Source organism: Centropristis striata, chromosome 10 (assembly GCF_030273125.1).
Source record: "Centropristis striata isolate RG_2023a ecotype Rhode Island chromosome 10, C.striata_1.0, whole genome shotgun sequence".
In the NCBI taxonomy this organism is placed as follows: domain Eukaryota; kingdom Metazoa; phylum Chordata; class Actinopteri; order Perciformes; family Serranidae; genus Centropristis; species Centropristis striata.
The window spans coordinates 37,437,516-37,460,431 of record NC_081526.1 but is presented as its reverse complement, the minus strand read 5'-3'; the positions used below and the strand labels follow the sequence as shown (position 1 = coordinate 37,460,431).

The following is a 22,916-nucleotide window of genomic DNA, read 5'->3' as shown; positions in this document are numbered from 1 at the left end:
ATTTGTGTCTTTTTTTTGTCATTTTGTTTCCTTTTTGATCAATTTGTGTCTTTTTTTAGTCATTTTGTGTCTTTTTTTGGTCATTTTGTGTCTTTTTTTGGTCATTTTGTTTCCTTTTTGATCAATTTGTGTCTTTTTTTAGTCATTTTGTGTCTTTTTTGGTCATTTTGTGTCTTTTTTGGTAATTTTGTGTCTTTTTTTGATCATTTTGTGGTCAATTTGTGTCTTTTTTGGTCATTTTGTTTCCTTTTTGGTCAATTTGTGTCTTTTTTAAGTCATTTTGTGTCTTTTTTTGGTCACTTTGTTTCTTTTTTGGGCCATTTTGTGTCTTTTTTGGTCAATTTGTGGTCATTTTTGGTAATTTTGTGGTCAATTTGAGTCCGTTTTTTGCTTAATTTTATGTAGTCTTTTGGCAATTTTGTTTTTTTTCTGACAAATCCCAAAGTAGCACAGACAGGGAGATGTTTTAGTTGTTCTCTGCTTCATTATTCGTCCAAAATTCGTCGTATCAACTGAGTTTGTATGATCTGAACTGTGAGATTCTGTTCAGTGAGCGGGGGTCGCGGACAACATGCATGTTAAATTGTGGGTCGTGACTCAAAAAGGTTGAGAACTCCTGCTCTAGTCTGGTATTCAGCTAATTAAATAAAGCTTTACATATTATAGTGTGTTAAAAAATATTCATTACTAAATATGGGGACCTAAAGTAAAAATACTGAATGAAACATGCTGGCACGTGTTAGTGGTGAACAGCAGCCAGGTGAATTAATATAACAAAGACAGATATATATACATCCAGTTTATACACAGTAAATATTTGTAGTATTTCCTCTTTTCCTCTAATAAAGCTTCTCATCCAGCAGCTGCTTCCTCTCCTCCTCTGCTTCCTGTCATTCATCCACACAAAGGAAAAGTAGCTGAAATCATCACGCAGGAAAACTGTTATCAATCACACCGAAAAAAATACTAATAAAATATAATTCATGACTTTTAAATAAAACAACATTTAGTGTGAAGGTCTGAGGCAACACACTGAAAGAAAAACATTAAAAAAGAATCGTAAAAAATCCGTAAAAGTCATCAACGATGAGACCAGACGAGCAATTAGTGCAGCGCTGAAACTGATCCAAGTGTGTGTGTGTGTGTGTGTGTGTGTGTGTGTGTGTGTGTGTGTGTGTGTGAGACACCTGGCAGTGTTTTTTGGAATGAGGGCATGCAGCTGCTGCTACTGGCCCCGAGCCTCAGCCACTCTGACTTCACTTCTTCCATTCACTAACGTTTTTTGTTGTTTTGCATGTGATGTGTGTATTAGAGGCAAACATCTTTTCAGGATTCCTGCAGGATCTGAGACCATTTTACTATCCAAAAGTGTTAGACATGGGGATCTAGCAACTGGCCCTCATTAAAAAAAATTGAAAATTAATAATATTCTATCCACTAATAGAAATAACGACCCCTTATATCTACTACTCGGCATATCTGATTTGTCCATCACCAACAAATTTAAAAGAAAACTTCATCAAACACTTGCTTTCTGTGCTACAAAGTGTATTCTTTTAAATAGGATAATGGATAAAGCTCCTTCTAAGGCTTTTTTAATGCACATTTGCAACATTTAAAATTCTTTATTGAGCATGATAGTGTTTTGAAAGTAAAAAAAAGATTCAAAATCACATTTTATGTTGAACTAAAGGACTAAAAAAGGACACAAAATGACCAAAAAAGACACAAAATTACTAAAAAAAGTAACAAAATGACCAAAAAAAGCAAATAATGACTTACAAAGACATGAAAAGAATTCAAAAATGGACAAAATAGCCCAAAACTCCATAGAGTTAAGTTGTTAACCCATTTCTTGTTCCCTGAAAAAGGCCTACTTGTATAATTCTGAGATGTACATTATTTTCCAGTTTTGGTTAAGCTTACCTTTTTTTATTTACCTCTGGCAGTTCACCACTTACCTTTGTACCCTTTCAAGCTGTTCATATGACTTGAACTGCTTGAATTCAATTTAAAAAAATGGAAAAATTGGGGTGTTCTAAAACTTTTGACCGGTAGTGTACATTTGTTGTTTTTGTCATGTATGTGTTCCTGTTTTGTCTTTTGAAAATTTAATAAACACATATTTTAAAAAAAAGAAAAAAGTATGGATTTGTTTGTGTGTGTGTCCCTAGTGAAGGTGTTTGTGTGACAAACAGAGAGAAGCTGCTCCAGATCTGACTTTAGCTGCTGAACTAATGAGGAACTTTAGACGGAGCCTGCTGTGCATCGCTCTTCAACTCTGTACTCTTAATGGTCTTAAGTGGAAATCAGTGAGTGACAGAGGTCAGAGGTCAGCAGTATTAGGCAGGTCTGTGTGTGTGTGTGTGTGTGTGTGTGTGTGTGCAGGGGTCAGGGGTCGACCTCGCCGTTTGATGCCACATGGTGCGGATGTTGTTACAGATTATTTAGACGACACGAGAACAGTCAGGCACATTCTCCAGTATTAAGTTACAAAGATCACAAATTAAGAAAGTAAATCTGTACAGTCTGTTGTGATTAATGATCACCGATTGAATTACTTTCTGAAGTTTGAGGTCAGTGAAGAGAAAAAAACAGGCAGATGGCCAGATAGTAAAAATACTGTTTTGTGATCTGTGTTACCTTGTCAAAAACACTTGTTGATTTTTACATAAAGTCAATAAATCGCTGGTTTATCTGCATAACATAGATGATCTATACTGTTTTTGTGGTTTGAATGTATGCTATGTTTAAAATAAATGGAAAAGTGAGATAATTATTGAATTTTTTACTGTTTTTCACTGCTGTATTTGACACATAAACATAGTCATATCGTAGCATGTATTATTACCAGCAGCAGCTCAAAACCAGATCATTTACTGCATTTTAAGTGCATCATATAGTATAGTAAGTATAGTATTGGCCCGGCCCTCCGCAACCTTTACAGTATGTCATGTGGCACCTTGGGAAAATTAATTGCCCACCCCTACTCTGGACAGTAGCCGGTTTGAAGAAAGCCCTCACTGAACATAACATTCCTTTCCAACAGTTTGATAGGAAGCCAATTTTATATATTTATATATACACTACTGGTCAAAAGTTTTAGAACACCCCAATTTTTCCAGTTTTTTATTGAAAATCAAGCAGTTCAAGTCAAATGAACAGCTTGAAAGGGTCCAAAGGTAAGTGGTGAACTGCCAGAGGTAAATAAAAAAAGGTAAGCTTAACCAAAACTGGAAAATAATGTACATTTCAGAATTATACAAGTAGGCCTTTTTCAGGGAACAAGAAATGGGTTAACAACTTAACTCTATGGAGTCTTGGGCTATTTTGTCCATTTTTTAATTATTTTCATGTCTTTGTAAGTCATTTTGTGTCTTTTTTTAGTCATTTTGTGTCTTTTGGTGTCTTTTTTGTCATTTTGTGTCTTTTTTTAGTCCTTTACCCCAACATAAAATGTGATTTTGAATCTTTTTTTTACTTTCAAAACAGTATCATGCTCAATAAAGAATTTTAAATGTTGCAAATGTGCATTTTATATATATATATATATATATATATATATATATATATATATATATATAAAGAGGACAGCTGCCTAATGTTATTCTCTTCTTTTTTTCATCGAAAAACAGGCACTTCCGGCTAAAAATGGGCAATTATAAGTCGCTTCTTTGTCCGTAACACCGGTCTTTCTCATCCAACTTTATGTACATATTCCTGATTGTACTTACATACTTTTAATTAAGTAACAGAATCTTGCAACCGAACAGTTTTAGTACTTGTACTTATTCCACCACTTTAAAAAAGTTTCTGTCTGTATCTTATTTTGAAATCTCTAAAAGGAAGTAGTATTCTAATGGCGGGCTTGACTGTGGAGGAAAGTTTTCTTCCTCCAGAAGCAGAGCGGCTCCTCCTCTCCACGCTCCGGACCTGAGGCCACATCAGCGGGACATCTTTCCCACAAAACAGCCCTCTTAATGAGAATAATTTAATCTTTTATTAACCGGAGGGATTCCCGTTGTTTCCGGTTATTCCCCGGGATAAAAAAAAAAGGGATTATACCGGGGAGCGGAGGAGGCGGTGATGGATCGGTCCCGTTAAAGTTGGCTGGAGAAGAGGATCCAGAGAGCGGCTGCTCCGGTGCTGTCCCCCCCGCCTCGGGAGCCATGGGCTGCGGCTTGAGGAAGCTGGAAGACCCGGAGGACAGCAGCCCCGGGAAGATCTACTCCACCTTAAAGAGACCACAAGTGGAGACTAAAACCGAGACCGTGTACGAGTACGTGCTGCTCGACTTCAGCCTGGAAGGTAGGATGACATAACCACCACGTTTATAATCAATAATCAATATATATTTCTACTTATGCAGGTAAAACTCCCTGCAATAGCTCAAATGTTCATCAGAAACTCACCTGGATGCAAAAATATATAGTTTGCATTAGTATATGAATAATAATAGCTGATTATTGTTTATTTAATGGGCAGAGAAATCAATCGATTAATCGTTTAAATCGGCGATTCGAACCAAAATATGTCTTATGCAATCTTGAAACCAAAAAAATACTCTGAATTTTGTGTTTTTGGTTGATTTTTAGGCGTCAAAACAGGAAAGTAAGTGTGATCTCATGTTGAAATTTGCAACAATTAAAAATAAAAAAAAATTTAAAAATTAAAATAATTAAATGCACCGATGATATTTAGCTGCTTTTCAGTGCTTCTATCTTAATTAAATCAGATATTTTGAGGCGTTGGACTGTTTGTGACACTAAACATGCTGAGGTGATTAGTTGATTAATCAATCAACAGAAAGTTAATCTGCAACAGTTTTCACACATTTAATCACTTTTCACAACAAAATTGTTGTTTGTTGTTGTGTAACGTAATATTTTCCAGTTTCAGGTTTGTAAATGTGAGGATTTGATACTTTGATACGGTCCATTTAATAGTAATTGCTTTTTTATGTAACATTTTATTCAACTTGAAACAATTAATCTTTTGTTTCGTGTTTCAGTTGTCAAATATTTTGACCCTTTGTTTTAATTTTCAATCTAAAACCCAAAACATTCACTGCTTCCAGCTTGTCCAGTGTGAAGATTTGATGCTCTTTTGTTTTTTTATATCATTATATGTAAATATTTGTGCATCCTGGGGTCCCTTAACAATCTGTGAGTGTAAGCATTCAGAGGATGTGTAGGTATATTGACAATATTTTTGAGTTTAAGGGCTTTTAATGGGATGAAACAAGAAATTTGAAGATGTCATTTTTGGATTTGGGATATTGTAATGTCATCTTTTTGACCAATTAATCAGTTTATCAAAAAAAAAAAAAAACAGTTTAATGGAAATAATCATCAGTTAGAGCTCTACTTTGCATATATTTGTCATTTTCATTCATCTTAAAAAAAAATATCATCAATTATGTGATCTAAATTGAGCTAAATGCACCCTTGTAGCCTCCCGTAATGAATATTATTACGATATTTAACATTTAGCACATTAAAAAGGCAAATTGTTATTGTTCATTTTGATTAAAACATGTTTATTTGCCATTAAAAATGGTCTTAAATGGCAGAAACAATGTTTATGTTGTTTTTTTTTGGAACATAATCTGACTTAATAGTTCCCAGAGAGGCTGTATTTGCCTGTTAATGTTTAAATGTTATTTATATTTCACTCTATTTAACGTTAAAGCCATTTTTAAACCACATATTATCACTCTGGACTGTTCCTAGCAACAGGGCCGATCGTTCAGCATTTGTGGAAATAGGTCACACACGTTTTTTTCCTGCCTTCTTCCCTTGGCGCACACACACACACACACACACACACACATACATATATATATATATATATATATATATATATATATATAAAATGTGTGTCCTGTAAGGCAGGAGTTTACCATAGTGTATAAGCTCAAAATATGTCTTTAGTATTGGACTGAGGGGTTGCAACCTTGACTTGATTTTATTTTTTCATTATTTTTTTTATCACAGATGAAGTCCCGCAGAGCCAACTAATTTTATTTACTTATTATTATTATTTTTTATTATTTTCAACATTGTAAATTAGTAGTTAAGACATTAAAACTATGAAAGAACACATATAGAATTATGCAGTAAACAAAAAAGGGTGAAACAAACCAGAATATGTTTTGTATTTTACATTCTTCGAAGTAGCCACCTTTTTGTTTTGATGAGAGCTTTGCACAATTTTTGCATTGTCTCCCATGAACTCTTAGATATCCTCCTACTATGATGTGGAGTCTAACATGAACATATGTGGTGATCTCTGATGGAGAGGTTGCCATTTTTCAGGGATAATCCCTCATCTGGTCCTCAGACAGGCTGTTGTGACTGTGACCTATTTGGGAGGAAACAGTGATTAAGTTGTGAATGTGAGCCGAGCGTGTAAACAAAAAGCCTCCGCCAGGATGAATCACGGAGGAAAGTTCTGCTCTCCAAATTAGTGAGGTCAGAGGTCAGAGGTCAGAGAGGTGAAGAGGATCCACAGCGGCAGCATGTGGAGCTGCAACTCACTTCTTTTTTTGGTCATTTTGTGTCTTTTTTTGATAATTTTGTGGTCAATTTGTGTCTTTTTTGGTCATTTTGTTTCCTTTTGGGTCAATTTGTGTCTTTCTTTAGTCATTTTGTGTCTTTTTTGGTCAATTTGTGTCTTTTTGTGGTCATTTTTGGTCATTTTGTGGTCAATTTGAGTCCTTTTATGCTTAATTTTATGTAGTTTTTTGGCAATTTTGTTTTTTTTCTGACAAATCCCAAAGTAGCACAGACAGGGAGATGTTTTAGTTGTTCTCTGCTTCATTATTCTTCCAAAATTCGTCGTATCAACTGAGTTTGTATGATCTGAACTGTGAGATTCTGTTCAGTGAGACAACATGATGTTAAATTGGGGGTCGTGACTCAAAAAGCTTGAGAACTACTGCACTAGTCTGGTATTCAGCTAATTAAATAAAGGTTTACATATTATAGTGGGTTATATTTATTACTAAATAACACAATAAAGACGTGTAAATAAACATTTCCTTTGTAAAATGTAAAATCAAAAACTGTAATATTAATTAATTAATAAATAAATGCAGGCTATTCTTAATGCACTTCATCTTAAAATGAAGCGTAGAAGAAGTTATCTTCTTCCATTTTTCCAGCCGGTGTTATGATGACGGGTTGTTTAGCTCCACGCTCATTTAAACTTGCTGCAATTTCATTTAAACTTGCTGCAATTTCATTTAAACTTGCTGCAATTTTTGTTCAACGCGGCTCAAAATATTATAACATTTTCCAACTTATGTGCTTTCTGCCTCTGATCCTGAGCCTGCATTGCTTTTTGTTTTTTTTGAAGGTTTTTTAGAAGGGGGAGCATGGCTAAAAACGTTTGGGAACCGCTGGACTAACCCATTTATTATTATTATAGTGAATAAAAGGGCAGAAAATAATCAAAAGTGGCCAAGGTGATGCCTTTAAATGTTTATTTTTTGTCCCGAACCTGAAGATCAGCTGAAACCTCCAAAGAGTTGGACAAACCAAACTTAAAGATTGTTTCCACCAATTGGCACAGGTTTTTTTTTAAAGTCGTTGACAGTGAAGAGGGAGCATAAACCCTCTGTTCTTCTTATGAACATTCTTATGTTCTCACACTGCTCAGTGATGTCTGGAGCTCTGAGGAACTGTTTCCTTGTATGAAAATAAACACAGATGGCATCCAGTCATTGTCGTATAATGAAATACAAAGAACACACCAACTCTGCTACCTTTTTGTAGTTATTTTGTATCATTCTGTGTCCCTTCAGCCAATTTGATCATTAACATAATTTATCAGTTCTTATCTGGGGGCTTACTGGTTCCTTCTATTAGGTTCAATTCTAATTCCACAGGTGATAGTCAACTTTAAGTGTTTAAACAAAGGGGGAAGTGAGGGAACGTAGCATAAAGCAAGGAGCTGTGAACTGCATGCCATTTTTAAATTTTGAGATTATTTTCAGAAAAACTCAGATTTTTTTAATATCATCAGCAGGGAGTCACGGGTTCTGCTCTCACACACACTTCTAAATACAGTCCTTCAGACTGTCTGTGTGTGTGTGTGTGTGTGTGTGTGTGTGTGTGTGTGTGTGTGTGTGTGTGTGTGTGTGTGTGTGTGTGTGTGTGTGTGTGTGTGTGTGTGTGTGTCCAGTAATCAGGAAGCATATCTAAGCATTTCTCTGTCCTGTGACTAAATGAGAGCTGTGTCCTCCTGCACCAGACCTGCTGCACACGTTCAGGACTTTTTCACCTGCAAATGATCAAACCAATTGCAGTAAACAGCTGTGTGTGATGTGATTGGATTGGGGGGAAAACAGGAACAAAACACACTAAATGCATTTTTAACATATGAGTAAATGGTTAAAAATGGAGCTTCAACGTGCAGGCGTTCTATCTTCCTGGAAATGTGAGTGTGTCAGAGTGTGAATGCTTGTAATTGGCAGAGCTTAAGATAAACCGAAGTGATTCCAATCTCTGGTAGTCATGTGCAGCCTGCTGGCGCTTCTTTCTGTCTTTTACAAGACTCTGAGTGTAAGTAAGACCTGTGGTAATCACCTCCTTTTATGATTTGGTAATTACAAAAAAATGGCGTAATCAGTGTCTTGGTTTAGTCAAGTTTATTCTTGCCAAATGAAAAGCCAACAAGCACAAATGGGCCACTGAATGTGTGTTTTCCTGGCAGCAAACTCGACTGTATTCTCGCTCCAAATGCGTCTCTGCAGGCTTCGCTCTGCTCAGCGATGGAGAGGAGACTTGGTCCGCTCCCAAATCACTCGAGGTAGTCTTTGCCTCGCAGACAGAGCTGTGCCAGGTAAAAAAAAACAACCCAATGATTGAACAGGAGCCACACAAAAAAATTGCTGAGAATTCCTGATTTAGTCAACACCGTTGATGAAACAAATGCATGTTAAACGATCGTCTTCGGAGGTGGGAAATGTGATGAAATCTCCTGCCGTGATTGGATTAATATAGACATATTAATTGCTGCAGTATCTTATTCATACAGCAGTGTGTCTGAAAGCTGCTTAAAACCAGTGTGTGATGGGTTCAACAGTCTGTCTGAACCCGTCATGATGGAATAAAACGCTCCGGGTTCTTTGCATTTCTTTAAACCAATCTTGGGAGATGCGGAGCCTAAAGATGCAACACTGGTGCACATAAAAACGTGCTGGAGGGAACTTGTTTTGTTGGAACATTTGCTTGTGGCGAGGCAAGTCCTGGCGGCTGTGGCTAAGTTGATAGAGTGGTTGCCCACTGATCGGAGGGTTGGTGGTTCGATCCCCGACCATGGCAGCCTACATGTCGAAGTATCCTTGAGCAAGATACTGAACCCCAAGATTTGAGTTGTGCAATAAGGCCGGCCTGCTTGGTTCTTTAGGTGAATGTTTGTAAAGATATAAAATGAATATCGAGGCCAACTGATCGTACCAGTCAACAACAGTTGGTAGAGTGTTCGCCCAGTGATCGGAGGGTCGGTGGTTCGATCCCCGACCATGCAGCCTACATGTCGAAGTATCCTTGTGCAAGATACTGAACCCCAAATGGCTCCCGATGCTGCGTTCATGCGTTTAAAAAGTCTGCACAGGATGCAGACTTTTCATAGTCTGCCATTGGCAGCCTATTTCAAATGCAATTCTCCATTTCACCAAAAACCTCTGAGTTTGCAACTTATATGCTGAAAATGAAAATGTTTTCATGAAGATTTGAGTTGTGCAATAAGGCCGGCCTGCTTGGTTCTTTAGGTGAATGTTTGTAAAGATATAAAATGAATATCTAGGCCAACTGATCGGTACCAGTCAACAACAGTTGGTAGAGCGTTCGTCCAGTGATCGGAAGGTTGGTGGTTCGATCCCCGACCATGGCAGCCTACATGTCAAAGTATCCTTGAGCAAGATACTGAACCCCAAATTGCTCCTGATGCTGCGTTCATCGGTGTGTGAATGAATTCCCAATGGTGGCAGGTGGCACCAGTGTAGGATAGCCTTGGCCACACTGGGAGTCATATTGGCATCAAAGCCTGGTCCTCGTCTACTCACCCGGTCTTTCCTGAGGCTACAATACATACCAGGTTGACATGGCAGTAAACCTTAAGAAACATGCAGTAATCAACACCCAGACCCAAGGTGCAAACTGCCAACTTTATGCACTATATTGGCACATTTATCAGAACTAAGGCAGGGGTTTGGTAAAATGGTTAATGGTAAATAGATTGCACTTATCTTGTGCTTTTATCCCAAGCACTTTACACTACACACTACGCTCATTCACCCATTCACACACACATTCATACTGGTGGCAGAGGCTACCAGGGCACACTGGTGCCACCTGCCACCATTGGGAATTCATTCACACACCGATGAACACAGCTTCGGGAGCAATTTGGGGTTCAGCATCTTGATCAAGGATACTTCCACATGTAGGCTGCCATGGTCGGGGATCGAACCACCAACCTTCCGATCACTGGACGAACGCTCTACCAACTGTTGTTGACTGGTACCGATCAGTTGGCCTAGATATTCATTTTATATCTTTACAAACATTCACCTAAAGAACCAAGCAGGCCGGCCTTATTGCACAATTCAAATCTTCATGAAAACATTTTCATTTTCAGCATATAAGTTGCAAACTCAGAGGTTTTTGCTCAAATGGAGAATTGCATTTGAAATAGGCTGCCAATGGCAGACTATGAAAAGTCCTGTGAGCCAGATTATAGCCCTGAATTTCAGCCAGATCAGTTGTTGTTGATGTGCAGTTTGAGGTCTCGACCCCAGATTAAATCAATCTGCTTTATATTTATTTATTTATTTATTTATTTATTTTTATCTATTTTTTTCCCCAATGTGTCCATTCTAAGCTCCATGTTGTCTGATGTGTGTTGTGTCGACTATTTATGTATTGACTATTTGTTGCTGGCCGTGTGGGCCGTATGAACCACAACAACCTGCTGCTCAAAATGAATTGGCCCTTGTGGGATTAATAAAGTTGTTTGAATTTGAATTTGGACGATCACTTGGATTGCTCATTGGTTGTTTTACAGTTTTAGATTAGATTAGATTACACTTTATTGATCCCACAACGGGGAAATACACTTGCCACAGCAGCAAAAACAGAAGCAAAAGGTGTGAATATAAAAAGTAGTTTTTTTAAAATCAAAAATATAAAGACAGATCAAGATTATATGAAAAATTATGTAGGGTATTGTAATGATAAGTGCTAACAAAGGTGTGGTGGTGTTCTGAATAGAAACTACAACATGATCAGGTGTTGTAGAGTCTGACAGCAGCAGGATTAAAGACCTGAGGAAGCTCTCCTTCTTACACCATGGGTGATACAATAAGCAGTCCCACAGTCCAGTTTTCCTCATGACTGCTGTCTAAAGCTCTGTTATATATAGTCAGGCGGCTTAGCTAAATAAAGGGGACACGCCGGACAAAAGCACCAAATTTTTTCCACATGCTCTCTATCACCATAAGTTTCAATTTTTGGTAGGAGCCACTTCATCAAGATTGCAGATCGGAGATGGCAGCCATATAAAGTCTATGAGAACCAATAAATCTTCCAAACCACTTCGAAGGTCAATCTTGGTGTCAAAATATACATTTACTGGGTCAAAGAATCATTTAAAGCTATTGAGAATATCACTAGATGATTATTAAAATAGGTCATATAAAGTGCATGTATTTTGAAAAATTGATAAAATGCACAAAATGTGCAAGTGGCTGTGGTGCAAGGTGCTCAGGCAAGAAGGCACACTGGAATTGCAAAGATCTTTGTAGTTGTAAATGTAATAAATCATAAAAGATCAAATGATCAATATTGCCTTGTGATGTTCTCAATAGCTTTAAATGATTCTTTTACCCAGTAAATGTAGATTTTGACACTAAAATTGACCTTCGAATTGGCTTGGAAGATATGTTGGTTCTCATAGACTTTATATGGGTGCCATCTCCGATTTGCAATCTTGATGAAGTGGCTCCTACCAAAAATTTGTGGTGCTTTTGTCCGACGTGTCCCCTTTCTTCTTCAATCTGGTCCTAAGCTGCCTGACTAATACTGTAGTCAGCTTGTTTAAATATTACTATAATAGTATTTTACATGTTGTGGCTTTGCTGCAGAACAAACAGACACATTTTCTCCATCTTCAGCCTCCGGCAGCTGATTATTTTTAAGAGAGTAAACACTTCTCTATGGCTGTCAACACTGAAGCAACACTCATGTTTTTCAATTTTCAAAGGACAAAACCAACCGGTAGTTCTGCTTTTCCTTCGCTGTGAGTGTGGAGCTCTCAGGTTCTGACTGTGCTGAAAGGCTCAATAAAAACATGCAGTTTGTGTTAAAACAATGCACCAGATTAATAAACTTCACCCTGTCTTCCCAGCTTTAACGGGCTGATAGTTGATTGAACGCAGTGTGAAGAGTCTGTATTCTTTTATTATTTTGGGAGTAACACATCTGTCAGTACATGCCGATCCTGCCCAGCACCTGGCCCACAGACGCGGATCTTGTTGAACTGCTTTTCTGTAATGGTTTATGTTCGGGCACGTTCCTCCACCTGCACCACCCTTCTTACACCATGAAACATGCAGATTTATTTAAAGACACAGAATCTGCAAAGACCCTGATCACTCCACTTTAACCCATAAGAACCTACGGTGACACGGGTGTCACAAACATTTTAAATGTTCTAGTAATGTTCATGTATTCATGTATTTTCTCAAGTACATAAGTGTGTTTTTCAGTGTTTTACAGTTACAGTAGCTTGTTGAGGAGCCGTCAATTGAGGCACTGTTATTTATATTTATTTATTATTGATTTATTATTACTTATTATTGTTACTTAAAACAAATCTGAAATGGAATTTGCTGTCTAACAGCACTATTAATGTCACATCTTTTATATTTGTTGTGGAGAGGCAAAGAAAAAGGCAAAAGGTGTCGAGTTTATTCATTCAAAAATAAGAAATATCATAAACATAAATTCCATAAATGCCCAATGTAACGTATATGTCACATCACAGAGCTTTGACATTTAGGTGTGTATAGCTGTGGTATATCCTCCATAATGTTCCTTTAAAGATAACTGGGTCTGGGTTCTTATGGGCTAATATATCCTTGCTTCTCCTTGAAACAATGTTTCTGGGACACACAGAGCTGCTGTCACACACACACACACACACACACACACACACACACACACACACTGCGCTGCCCAGTAGCAGCAGTGGCGCTCCCACTCTGCTTGGCCTGGTTTCTCCTCCTGAGCGGAGACTGGACTCGGGGCCTGGAGCCAGAGGCTGAACATCAAAGCACCTAATGGCTCGTACTTTCCTGAGCTCATTACTGATCGCTGCACATACGAGAGCGAGAAATCAAGTGGATTGTAAAGAGGTCTTTATATCAGAAACTATTGATCTTTTTAGCGCTAACTGCTGGCTGCGTTTCTTACTTTTAGAGCTCGGTCTCATAAACGACGTCTGTGTTCTTTGAGCTGGAGATATGCAACAATCAAGTGAACAAATGTTATCATGTTGAGGTATTTTATATTTGTAAGACATACACTACCGGTCAAAAGTTTAAGAACACACCAACTTTTCCAGAATTTAATTGAAAATGATGCAGTTTAATGTCTCAGTGTACTCTGAAATTAATGCACATTTGCAACATTTAAAATTCTTTATTGAGCATGATAGTGTTTTGAAAGTAAAAAAAAGATTCAAAATCACATTTTATGTTGGACTAAAGGGCTAAAAAAAGACACAAAATGACTAAAAAAAGACACCAAAAGACACAAAATGACTAAAAAAAGACACCAAAAGACACAAAATGACCAAAAAAAGACACAAAATGACTTACAAAGACATGAAAAGAATTCAAAAATGGACAAAATAGCCCAAGACTCCATAGAGTTAAGTTGTTAACCCATTTCTTGTTCCCTGAAAAAGGCCTTCTTGTATAATTCTGAAATGTGCATTATTTTCCAGTTTTGGTTAAGCTTACCTTTTTTTATTTACCTCTGGCAGTTCACCACTTACCTTTGTACCCTTTCAAGCTGTTCATTTGACTTGAACTGCTTGAATTTCAATAAAAAACTGGAAAAATTGGAGTGTTCTAAAACTTTTGACCGGTAGTGTATATTTAGTGCAATGTTTTGGGTGGAACTTCATGAGACAGAAAAAAGAAAATAATACGACTACTCCTTTTGTAAACAACAACTGCTGCTCCAAAAATTCCCCCCAGGTTAAATAAAGTTTAAAGCGACATTTTATCTGAAGAAAACAACCAAAATCCTGAGCTTCCTCTTGCAACAAATAACTTCCTGCACACAGCCTGAAGCCCGAGGCTGGAATCCATCCTGACAGGCCTCCACTTCCTTCACAGGGAGCCGCTTCATGCAAAGACTTGAAGTGGACACTGAAGGGAGTGGAGGATAAGAGGATGATGCTGTGTCAGGACTCCATGAACAAATGGGACGACACTAAGCAATGTGCGTGTGGAGGGATTGCTCAACCTGAGTTGATGTTTAGTTTAGTTTAGTTTATTTTATTATTAAGATCCCCATTAGCTGCAGCAAAGCCACAGCTATTCTTCCAGGGTCCAACAGTATCAAATATACAGTTAAAAACACAAAACATAATGAAAATAAAAAATAAAACAAAACAAAAAATTATTCACATATTAATCCATATTACACACATTTCTACATATATGTATACATCATTACAAAATCTACTAACACATAATACATATGTTGTAGGGCTGGGCGATATGGCCCTAAAAGAATATCACGATATTTTAGGCTATTTTTGCGTTAACGATATTCTTGACGATATTACCAAATACTTAAAAAGATATAGAAAATATGATTTTTTTTTTGTCTGTATAAATAAATAAAAATCTGACATGTAGTTTGAAGTGCAAATCTCAACAGTTGCCAAATACAAAAAATTACTCTTGAGTATGAGCAAATAATAAAAATAACCATTTAGGGGTTCCGGGGGCATATTTTAATGAAAAGGAGAATAAAGGTTCTCGTATGTTTTATTTAAGGCATCTTATTTTGACAGTCTTCTTGTAAATTATGTGGTGGATTCTCTTAACACACTGTGCTTTTATTTTGGAAGCTGCATGTGTTTAGTGACAGGGAGTAAGTAGCTTTTTGTGATTAAAACAACTTTAATTGTTAGCTAATGTTAACCTTTCACCACTACATCAAGAAGTAGGAATGTTGCCAATATCACGATATGCATTTTTTTTAACCATGAAAAAAATATACCGATATTATCGTGAACGATACGATATGGCACACCCGTAGTGCTGAGTCTGTTGAAGAAGACGAGGGCTGACCTTCTTCTGATCCTTTGAAGGAAAGAGAGTGATGTGGTCTGATGTGGTCTGACCTCCCTCGAGTCTCTGTCCCCGTTTGCCTGCCACTACTTGTCATCATTTTCAGGGATGAGTGCAGTTTTCTGTAATCTCTCTCTAATCTGAGAATCTAATGGCCCACCATGGATTATTTGAGACTAAAGCCGGTATTTTATTAAATTTAGAGGAGAGTTGAAGGACAGTGCGAGGCTGCACAAACATGACAGCTCAGAAATAATTAATGATTGGCATAATTAATTAGTTAATGATCTGAAATGGCCATGTAAGAGGGTTATATCCCTTTTTCTATTCATCTGTAATCAGCACTGAGTTGATCGGTTTGAGTTTCAAATCATTGTTTATCTGTCTGACCCAAAACTTCACTCTTGGGAATTTAAGGATGCCTCTTTTATGAATAAAAATGTGTGCCAATTTAAAGTATATTATGTGTTAATCAGTGTGTGAGCAAATCAAAGGTTAGTAAAGTTAGTTTGCACATAAGACTGACTGTCTGTATGAAGCAAGATTAACATACAACTTTGAATGATGTAGCTACACGAATATCACAACAAATACACTTAAAAACACACATATAAACCAAATCATTTATTACAGGTCAAATCCGGTCAAATTCGGTAAACTGAGAGAGCTACCAGACTTTGTTGCTCCTCAATGAAGCTCATTCTGGAAAGGCGTTAAAACAATTAAACATGTTTAAACACAGCCGTAAAATCCAACTTTTTGTGGCATCCATGTTGTTTCTACATTATCACTTAAAGCTCATGAACACACCAAAGTAAAACTTCCCAACTCAGAAAATGGGACAACCTGGTCTCACAGAAATCCGTGAAATAGCCACGGATTTTGCTCAAATTTCCGTGAAACTGACACGGATTTCGCTACAATGCAAGTTAATGCCAGTCATATCCCGTGGCTATTCCAACACACAAAGTGATTATGTACATTCACTGAGTGAATATTTAGAAAATAAAAAATATATTTCTCGCTAGAAATGTGATCAAAATCCATTTTTATGCAGAAACTAAGTCAAAATATTGTTTTTTCACTAAAAATGAGAGAACTGTCCGCCATGTTTTTTGTTCTGACCGCCGGGACCTTGAAAGTCACGTGACTTGGAACAAACCAATAGCCACGGGATATGACTGTCATTAACTTGCATTGTAGCGAAATCCGTGTCAGTTTCACGGAAATTTGAGTGATTCCGTGGCTATTCCACAGATTTTGAGTTAAGCGAAATCCGTGGCTATTTCACGGATTTCTGTGAGACCAGGTTGAAATAGGATCATCTGAGCAGCACTTAAATACTTTTACTCTGCACCAAAACCAGAAGGAAACAAGCATTTACCTTCTTTCAAATGGTTGAGTTGACTTTATGTTGCAACTGTAACTGTTACTGTTACTGGAGCTTTGCTGCCATTCTGGGAGTCAGAAATCCTCCCCAGAGTCTGGTGTGAGCGTTTTTTCCCACTCATAATTACAGTGTGAGCAATGTGGCGTTATACCTGCTAACCATGTTAGCATGTTAGCTCACAGCTCCCTCTCAGAGCTGTTTGTTTTTCTCGTGTTCCTCCTGTTTTCTGACTCCTTGTTGCTAGGCAGCTTTCTCCCGTTTTCACACCTTCTCTCCCATTCACACAGGCTCATAAAATCCATCTTGTTACTGCTGTTTGGCTCCTTCCTCCCTCCTCCTCCTCATTCTCTCTCAGCTCTGTCACCCCTCTCTGTGCCCTCAGTTGTTGCTCAACCCCTTAAAACCCCCCCAGTCCTCCATCCTGCCAGCTTCCACCTCCACTTCTTTCCCCCTTTTTTTACCCTCTTTTTGCTAGTTCCTCCTTCTCCCACACAGTGAACAGAGGCCTCAGTGTGCGGGGTGACGGGGCGATTGGTGGGGGAGGAGGAGGCGCGCAACAAAAGCCTCAGTTGGAGGTTTGTGTGGATGACATCATGGTCCTCTTGGGAGCCATTATCATCAGCATGCTTGACCTTCCACGTGTAAGAAACAGAAAGTTGTTTGCATCAACCAGCTGCAGCATGTGTTAAATTTAAAATAGAGTGTTTGCAGTGGCATTTAAACCCGCAGGAATGCCAGTAAACTGCAGCCGTGTTTGCGCGGAACCAGCCTCAGTGGTTTCATTGAGGTTGTGGTGGTCTTTAGTCTCATAATGGAGCCGCCCAGACAAACCATTCACAGGCTGCAGCCATCTCAGCTGGTCTCCCCGATCTCTGGGGTGTTTGTTCGTGAGAATGTGGGGGGTTGTCGTGAGGAATGCTCTCTCTTACACACACACAACTTGAAATGTGTTAAATGGAGTGTGTGAGTGTGTGTGTGTGTGTGTGTGTGTGTGGGGCACCAAGCCAAGCCCCTCTCTGAACAGCCACTCTTTGTGGACACAGGAAGTATGGTGATGGTCACAGGGATTTCCAGCCAACGTTTTCATGAAAAACAACACAAGACCAAACCAGTGACAGAGCAGCGGCTCCTCGGCTCTCTGTGAGCTCTTTATACCTCCAACTGGGGACCAAAGTGAGAACGTGAACCAGAATGGGAGATAAAGTAGTCTGAAGCATTGGCAGAGTGTGTCCTTTCTTCGAGCCTGCATGAAGTATAGAGTTGTAATATGCATTTAGATCTGAATCAAGCAGGGGTCGAGGGTCACAGTTGTGCAAAAAAATCACATGGCGCCTGCACATGGACTCCAAGCCACAAAATCGGAACATCGTTTAAAAAATTATTATTTTTAAATCGATATATTTGGGTGTGCACGGTCGAGAATTGACTTTTTGGTGGTAATGCCACTATGCAGAAGAATTACCAGGCAAAATGTTTTTAAGCTATGTCGTGGCAATTTTAACAACTGCACTAAGTTAATGGGTGAGCCGGCCAAACACAAAGCACTCAATACTCTGTTCAGCAAGTTTTATTAGCACATTCGTATTCCATACACCGCACAATTCCAAATGGCTATTTTACAGTACAACAAAGTCCCATACACCGCTCGACTTATGGTGTTATCAGAGTTAAGGCCCTAGTGAGTTCCCACAATGCCTTGTGTCTTGAATATCAAGTAGGTCACCGCCTACTTCTTGTACCACCATGACAGGAAGTACCAAATTTCCTTCACAGCTATAAAATAACATAATATGCAGTGTTATTAAAACCAGCTGGTCCTATTTGTTGAGATAATAAAAACAAACTTTATATCACAGTAACAATACTTTAAACCAGTTGAATTAACAGAATAACCGTATTGTGATATATAACATACCATCACGTTTCATTTTTTTAGTGATGTAATGTTTGTTTTGTTTGTTTTTTAAATATTTCTCAAACTATTACATATATGATATATAACCAGGGTGCAAAATTGTATATACTATGAATATAAAATTAATAAAATTTTATTTTAAAAAAACAGTCAAAAAAATCACTTATGAGACTAAATTGCTGTTTTGTTTCATTTTATTCTGAATTTCTGACCAAATCAGAAAGTCGTTGTGTTTCAGAGGTCTTTAGTTCACAGACTGAACAATAACTGATAGTGGATAATGAAAAGAATAATTAGTTGCAACAATATAATAATCGATAGCCCAAATAATATCCCAGCAGCCTGCAGATACACTATATGGACAAAAGTATTTGGCCACACCTGTTATTTACTGAATTCAGGTTTTTCAATCACACCCCTTGCCACAAGTGTTTAAAGTCAAGCACGTAGCCATAAAGTCTCGATTTACAAACATTTGTGATGCAAAATGGGTTGTTCTGAAGAGCTCAGTGACTCCAAGCGTGGTATTGTGATGAGATGCCACCTTTGCAATAAGTAGTTTGGGAAATTTCATCCATGCTGGATATTCAACGTCAACTGTAAGTGATATTAGAAGAAAGTGGAAGCATTTAGGAAGAAAAGTAACTCAGCCACGGAGCGAGAGACCACGTTGAATCACAGATCGGGGTCAACGACTGCGTAAAAGTCACCAATGTTCTGCTGATTCCATAGCTGAAGAATTCTGAACGTCCACTGCCATTTATTTGAGCACAAAAATTGTGTGGCGGGAGCTTCATGGAAGGGATTTCCATGGGTGAGCAGCTTTACATCACCAAGTCCAATGACAAGGGCCAGATGGAGTTGTGTAAAGCACATCGTCACTGGACTGTGGAGCATTGGAAACATGTTTGGCAGTCAGATGGTGGAGTCTGGGTTTGGCAGATGCTAGGAGAACGTTACCTGTCTGACTGCATTGTGCCAAAATGAGGTTTGGTGGAGGAGGATAATGGTATAGGACAGTTTTTCAGGGTTTGGGTGAGGCCCCTTGTCTCCAGTGAAGGGCTATGTTAATGCTTTGGCATAACAAGACATTTTGGACAATGCTACGCTTCCAACTTTGTGGCAACAGTTTGGGGAAGGCCCTTTTCTGTTCCAACATGACTGTGTCCCAACGCACAAAGCAAGGTCCATGAAGAAATGGTTTCATGAGTTCTGCTTGGGGCGGCTGTGGCTCAGTTGGTGGAGCGGTCGCACACCGATTGGAAGGCCGGTGGTTTTGATCCCTGACCATTCTCTATTTCAGCAAAAATCTGGCTCACAGGATGCAGACTTTTCATAGTCTGCCATTGGCTCCATTTGAGCAAAAACCTCTGAGTTTGCATCTTATATGCTAAAAATGAAAATGTTTTCATGAAGATTTGAGTTGTGCAATAAGGCCGGCCTGCTTGGTTCTTTAGGTGAATGTTTGTAAAGATATAAAATGGATATCTAGGCCAACTGATCGGTACCAGTCAACAACAGTTGGTAGAGCGTTCGTCCAGTGATCGGAAGGTTGGTGGTTCGATCCCCGACCATGGCAGCCTACATGTTGAAGTATCCTTGAGCAAGATACTGAACCCCAAATTGCTCCTGATGCTGCGTTCATCGGTGTGTGAATGAATTTCCAATGGTGGCAGGTGGCACCAGTGTGCCCTGGTAGCCTCGGCCACCAGTATGAATGTGTGTGAATGGGTGAATGAGCGTAGTGGAGATTGCGAGCCAGGCCTTCTTGTCCAACATCAGGCACAAATTCCCACAGAAACCTTGTGGAAAGCCTTCTGAGGAGAGTGGTAGCCGTTATATCTGCAAAAGGGTGACTAACTCCATATTAAAGTTTATATATTTGAATATAATGTCATTACAGTCCCTGTTGGTATAATGGTCAGGCGTCCAAATACTTTTGTCCATATAGTGTATACTGTAATCTACACTGCAAAAAAAGAAAAGTTGGGTGAACTCAAAACTTCAAGGCAACAAACTTCGATAAAATTTTAAGTTGGACAATTAAACTAAATATTTTAAGTTTTGTTTTTGAGTTTTCTCAACTCTGAATTCAGATTTTTATCAACTCAACTGTAAGTTGTACTAACTTATAATTTTACATTGTAATAACTTTTAATCCTTACTTCTGCTAACTTCTGCAATGTGCTGAATTGGCACGATTGTAACGCCGCTATGAAATGTCAGCTAATGTTGCGACCACAATTTTGAGTTAGCATTGATACGCTAATGGCTACTCTTGTAGCTGTAACAAGCAGCACTGCTAGCATCAGTTAGCCGCTAGCATCAGTTAGCCGCTAGCATCAGTTAGCCGCTAGCATCAGTTAGCCGCTAGCTTTCGCTAATGACCGAATTTCACAGCTTTCCCGCATTTCCCAACAAAGAAATAAGAGTTATCAGAACTATTGTCCCTTGTTGTGAACCCCAACTTAAAGATATAAGTAACAACAACTCACCAACTTGTTTTTGAGCAGACAACTGGCTTCCTTTGTTGTGCTAACTTACATTATTGCCCTAAATGTCAATCATTTATATTTCCAAGTTTTACCAACTTAAATCACTGTTTTAGGCCAAAAAATACAAGTTGGCTTTTTTGCAGTGTATGTGTGCAGCAGTCTCAGAGCCACACCTCTGTTAATGGACATGAAACCACATCAGACAAGGAGGAGCAGCACTAAAAATATGCATATACTGTGTGTGTATATATATATATATAACTTTTACATAAGAGCATGGTGATGTGGGGTTTCCGCCAACATGCCTGGGTCGGCGGTTGTTGTTTTTATGGCCGTCATCAGTCTTTGAAGCTGGCAGACACAGCTGGATTCAGGATATTAAGAGTCTCGTATCCAACAGAAGCAGCAGCAGAAACACTTTTAGTCTCCAGATCCGAAAAAACATCTTTGTGCTCAAACTGCAGAAGGCTGAATGTGGAAGAGTCGGTGCTGACGTGTGGATGGATGTCTAATAAATGCTTCCAAGTGTCACAATTTACTAAGAATAGCCTCTTCTCTGATGCTGGACGAAGATAAAAATGAGTAAAGTTAAAATAAATGGAACACTCTGTCAGCTGTGTGTGTGTTTGCATGTGTGTGTGTGTTCTTCAGCAGCGGAAAATTGATGTTTAAGTCATTATACAGGGAGAAAATAAAACTTTTCCAGACACACTGCATGAGTTCAGATGGTAGACAGTTCCATGTGTGTACACAAATAAAGACAATACATCTTTCACAGCTTTCACCCATTATACAGCAGCTTTCTGTGTGGTGGATTCATCTGAAAACACTAGTCTTGTGTTTTATTTTGAAAGGAGTAAATGGTCCTGATGTAAGGATGTCAGTGTTCCCCACAAATTAAGCAGAAATGCCATTCATCTGCTGCTTTCTGCTTCTTAAATTTAAAATTTTCCTGCTTTATTTCTGTCACATATAACAGTCGGCTAGATATCTTTTGTTTTTGTGCTGATGGAGGATCGGAGGACTGGCAGGTTGGAGGATTAGCAGGTTGGACGGCTTAAAACAGGACAGAGCAACTGTCAACTGCAAAAGGGCAATGAACTGCACTATGCAATTATACTTTAAAACTAATCTGCACTTTCATCTGCATTCCCAAGCCAACTGATGAAAAATAAACACTTAACTGACTAAAAAAACAACTTTTTTTGCAAGCTGCTAAAATAATTTGAACACACGAGAAACATGCTGCAGGTTTTTGTGCCGTTGTGACTTTTTATGTTTTTTATTGTCATTTTATTTGTCAGTATAGCTGGTGACATTATACAGGTTTCATATCATTGAGATATCATAATTATGGTGTAATTCTAAAGGCACCAAAAAGTAATTTGGGCTGTTAGTAATGGCTGTTTCCAGTTTCGTTTTGCTGCAAATTAATAGATTCTTTTTTTCAATATAAGGTCAAAAAAGTGTCCATTGCACAAGGTCTTAAATTTATTGTTTTGAACAAACAAACGGTCCAAAACTTATAGAGCAGCATGGAATCCTCCCTTTTTAGATGCCCGAAACAGTGAATCTTTGGCATTTTTGCAAGAAAAATATCATATATATATATCAATTCAATAGGCATAAAATGACTGAATCATATCCGAAACTCATCAGATGATGCCTGTAATGGACAATTTTTGTGTTATTAGGATGTCCACTGGGGCTGTGCCATATTTAAGTTGTGTTAACCCT

At 38.3% G+C, this 22,916-nt stretch overlaps 1 protein-coding gene across 1 annotated transcript in view; it reads left to right on the top strand.

Moving 5' to 3' along the window:
* The first annotated feature begins 3,887 nt into the window (after positions 1 to 3,887).
* Positions 3,888 to 22,916, top strand: part of rftn2 (raftlin family member 2) — a 31,938-nt gene continuing 12,909 nt past the window's right edge. Inside the window, exon 1 of the mRNA XM_059342726.1 lies at positions 3,888 to 4,308. Coding sequence (XP_059198709.1) covers positions 4,170 to 4,308 — 139 coding nt within the window. The 5' untranslated portion in view covers positions 3,888 to 4,169. The remainder of the gene's footprint in view (positions 4,309 to 22,916) is intronic.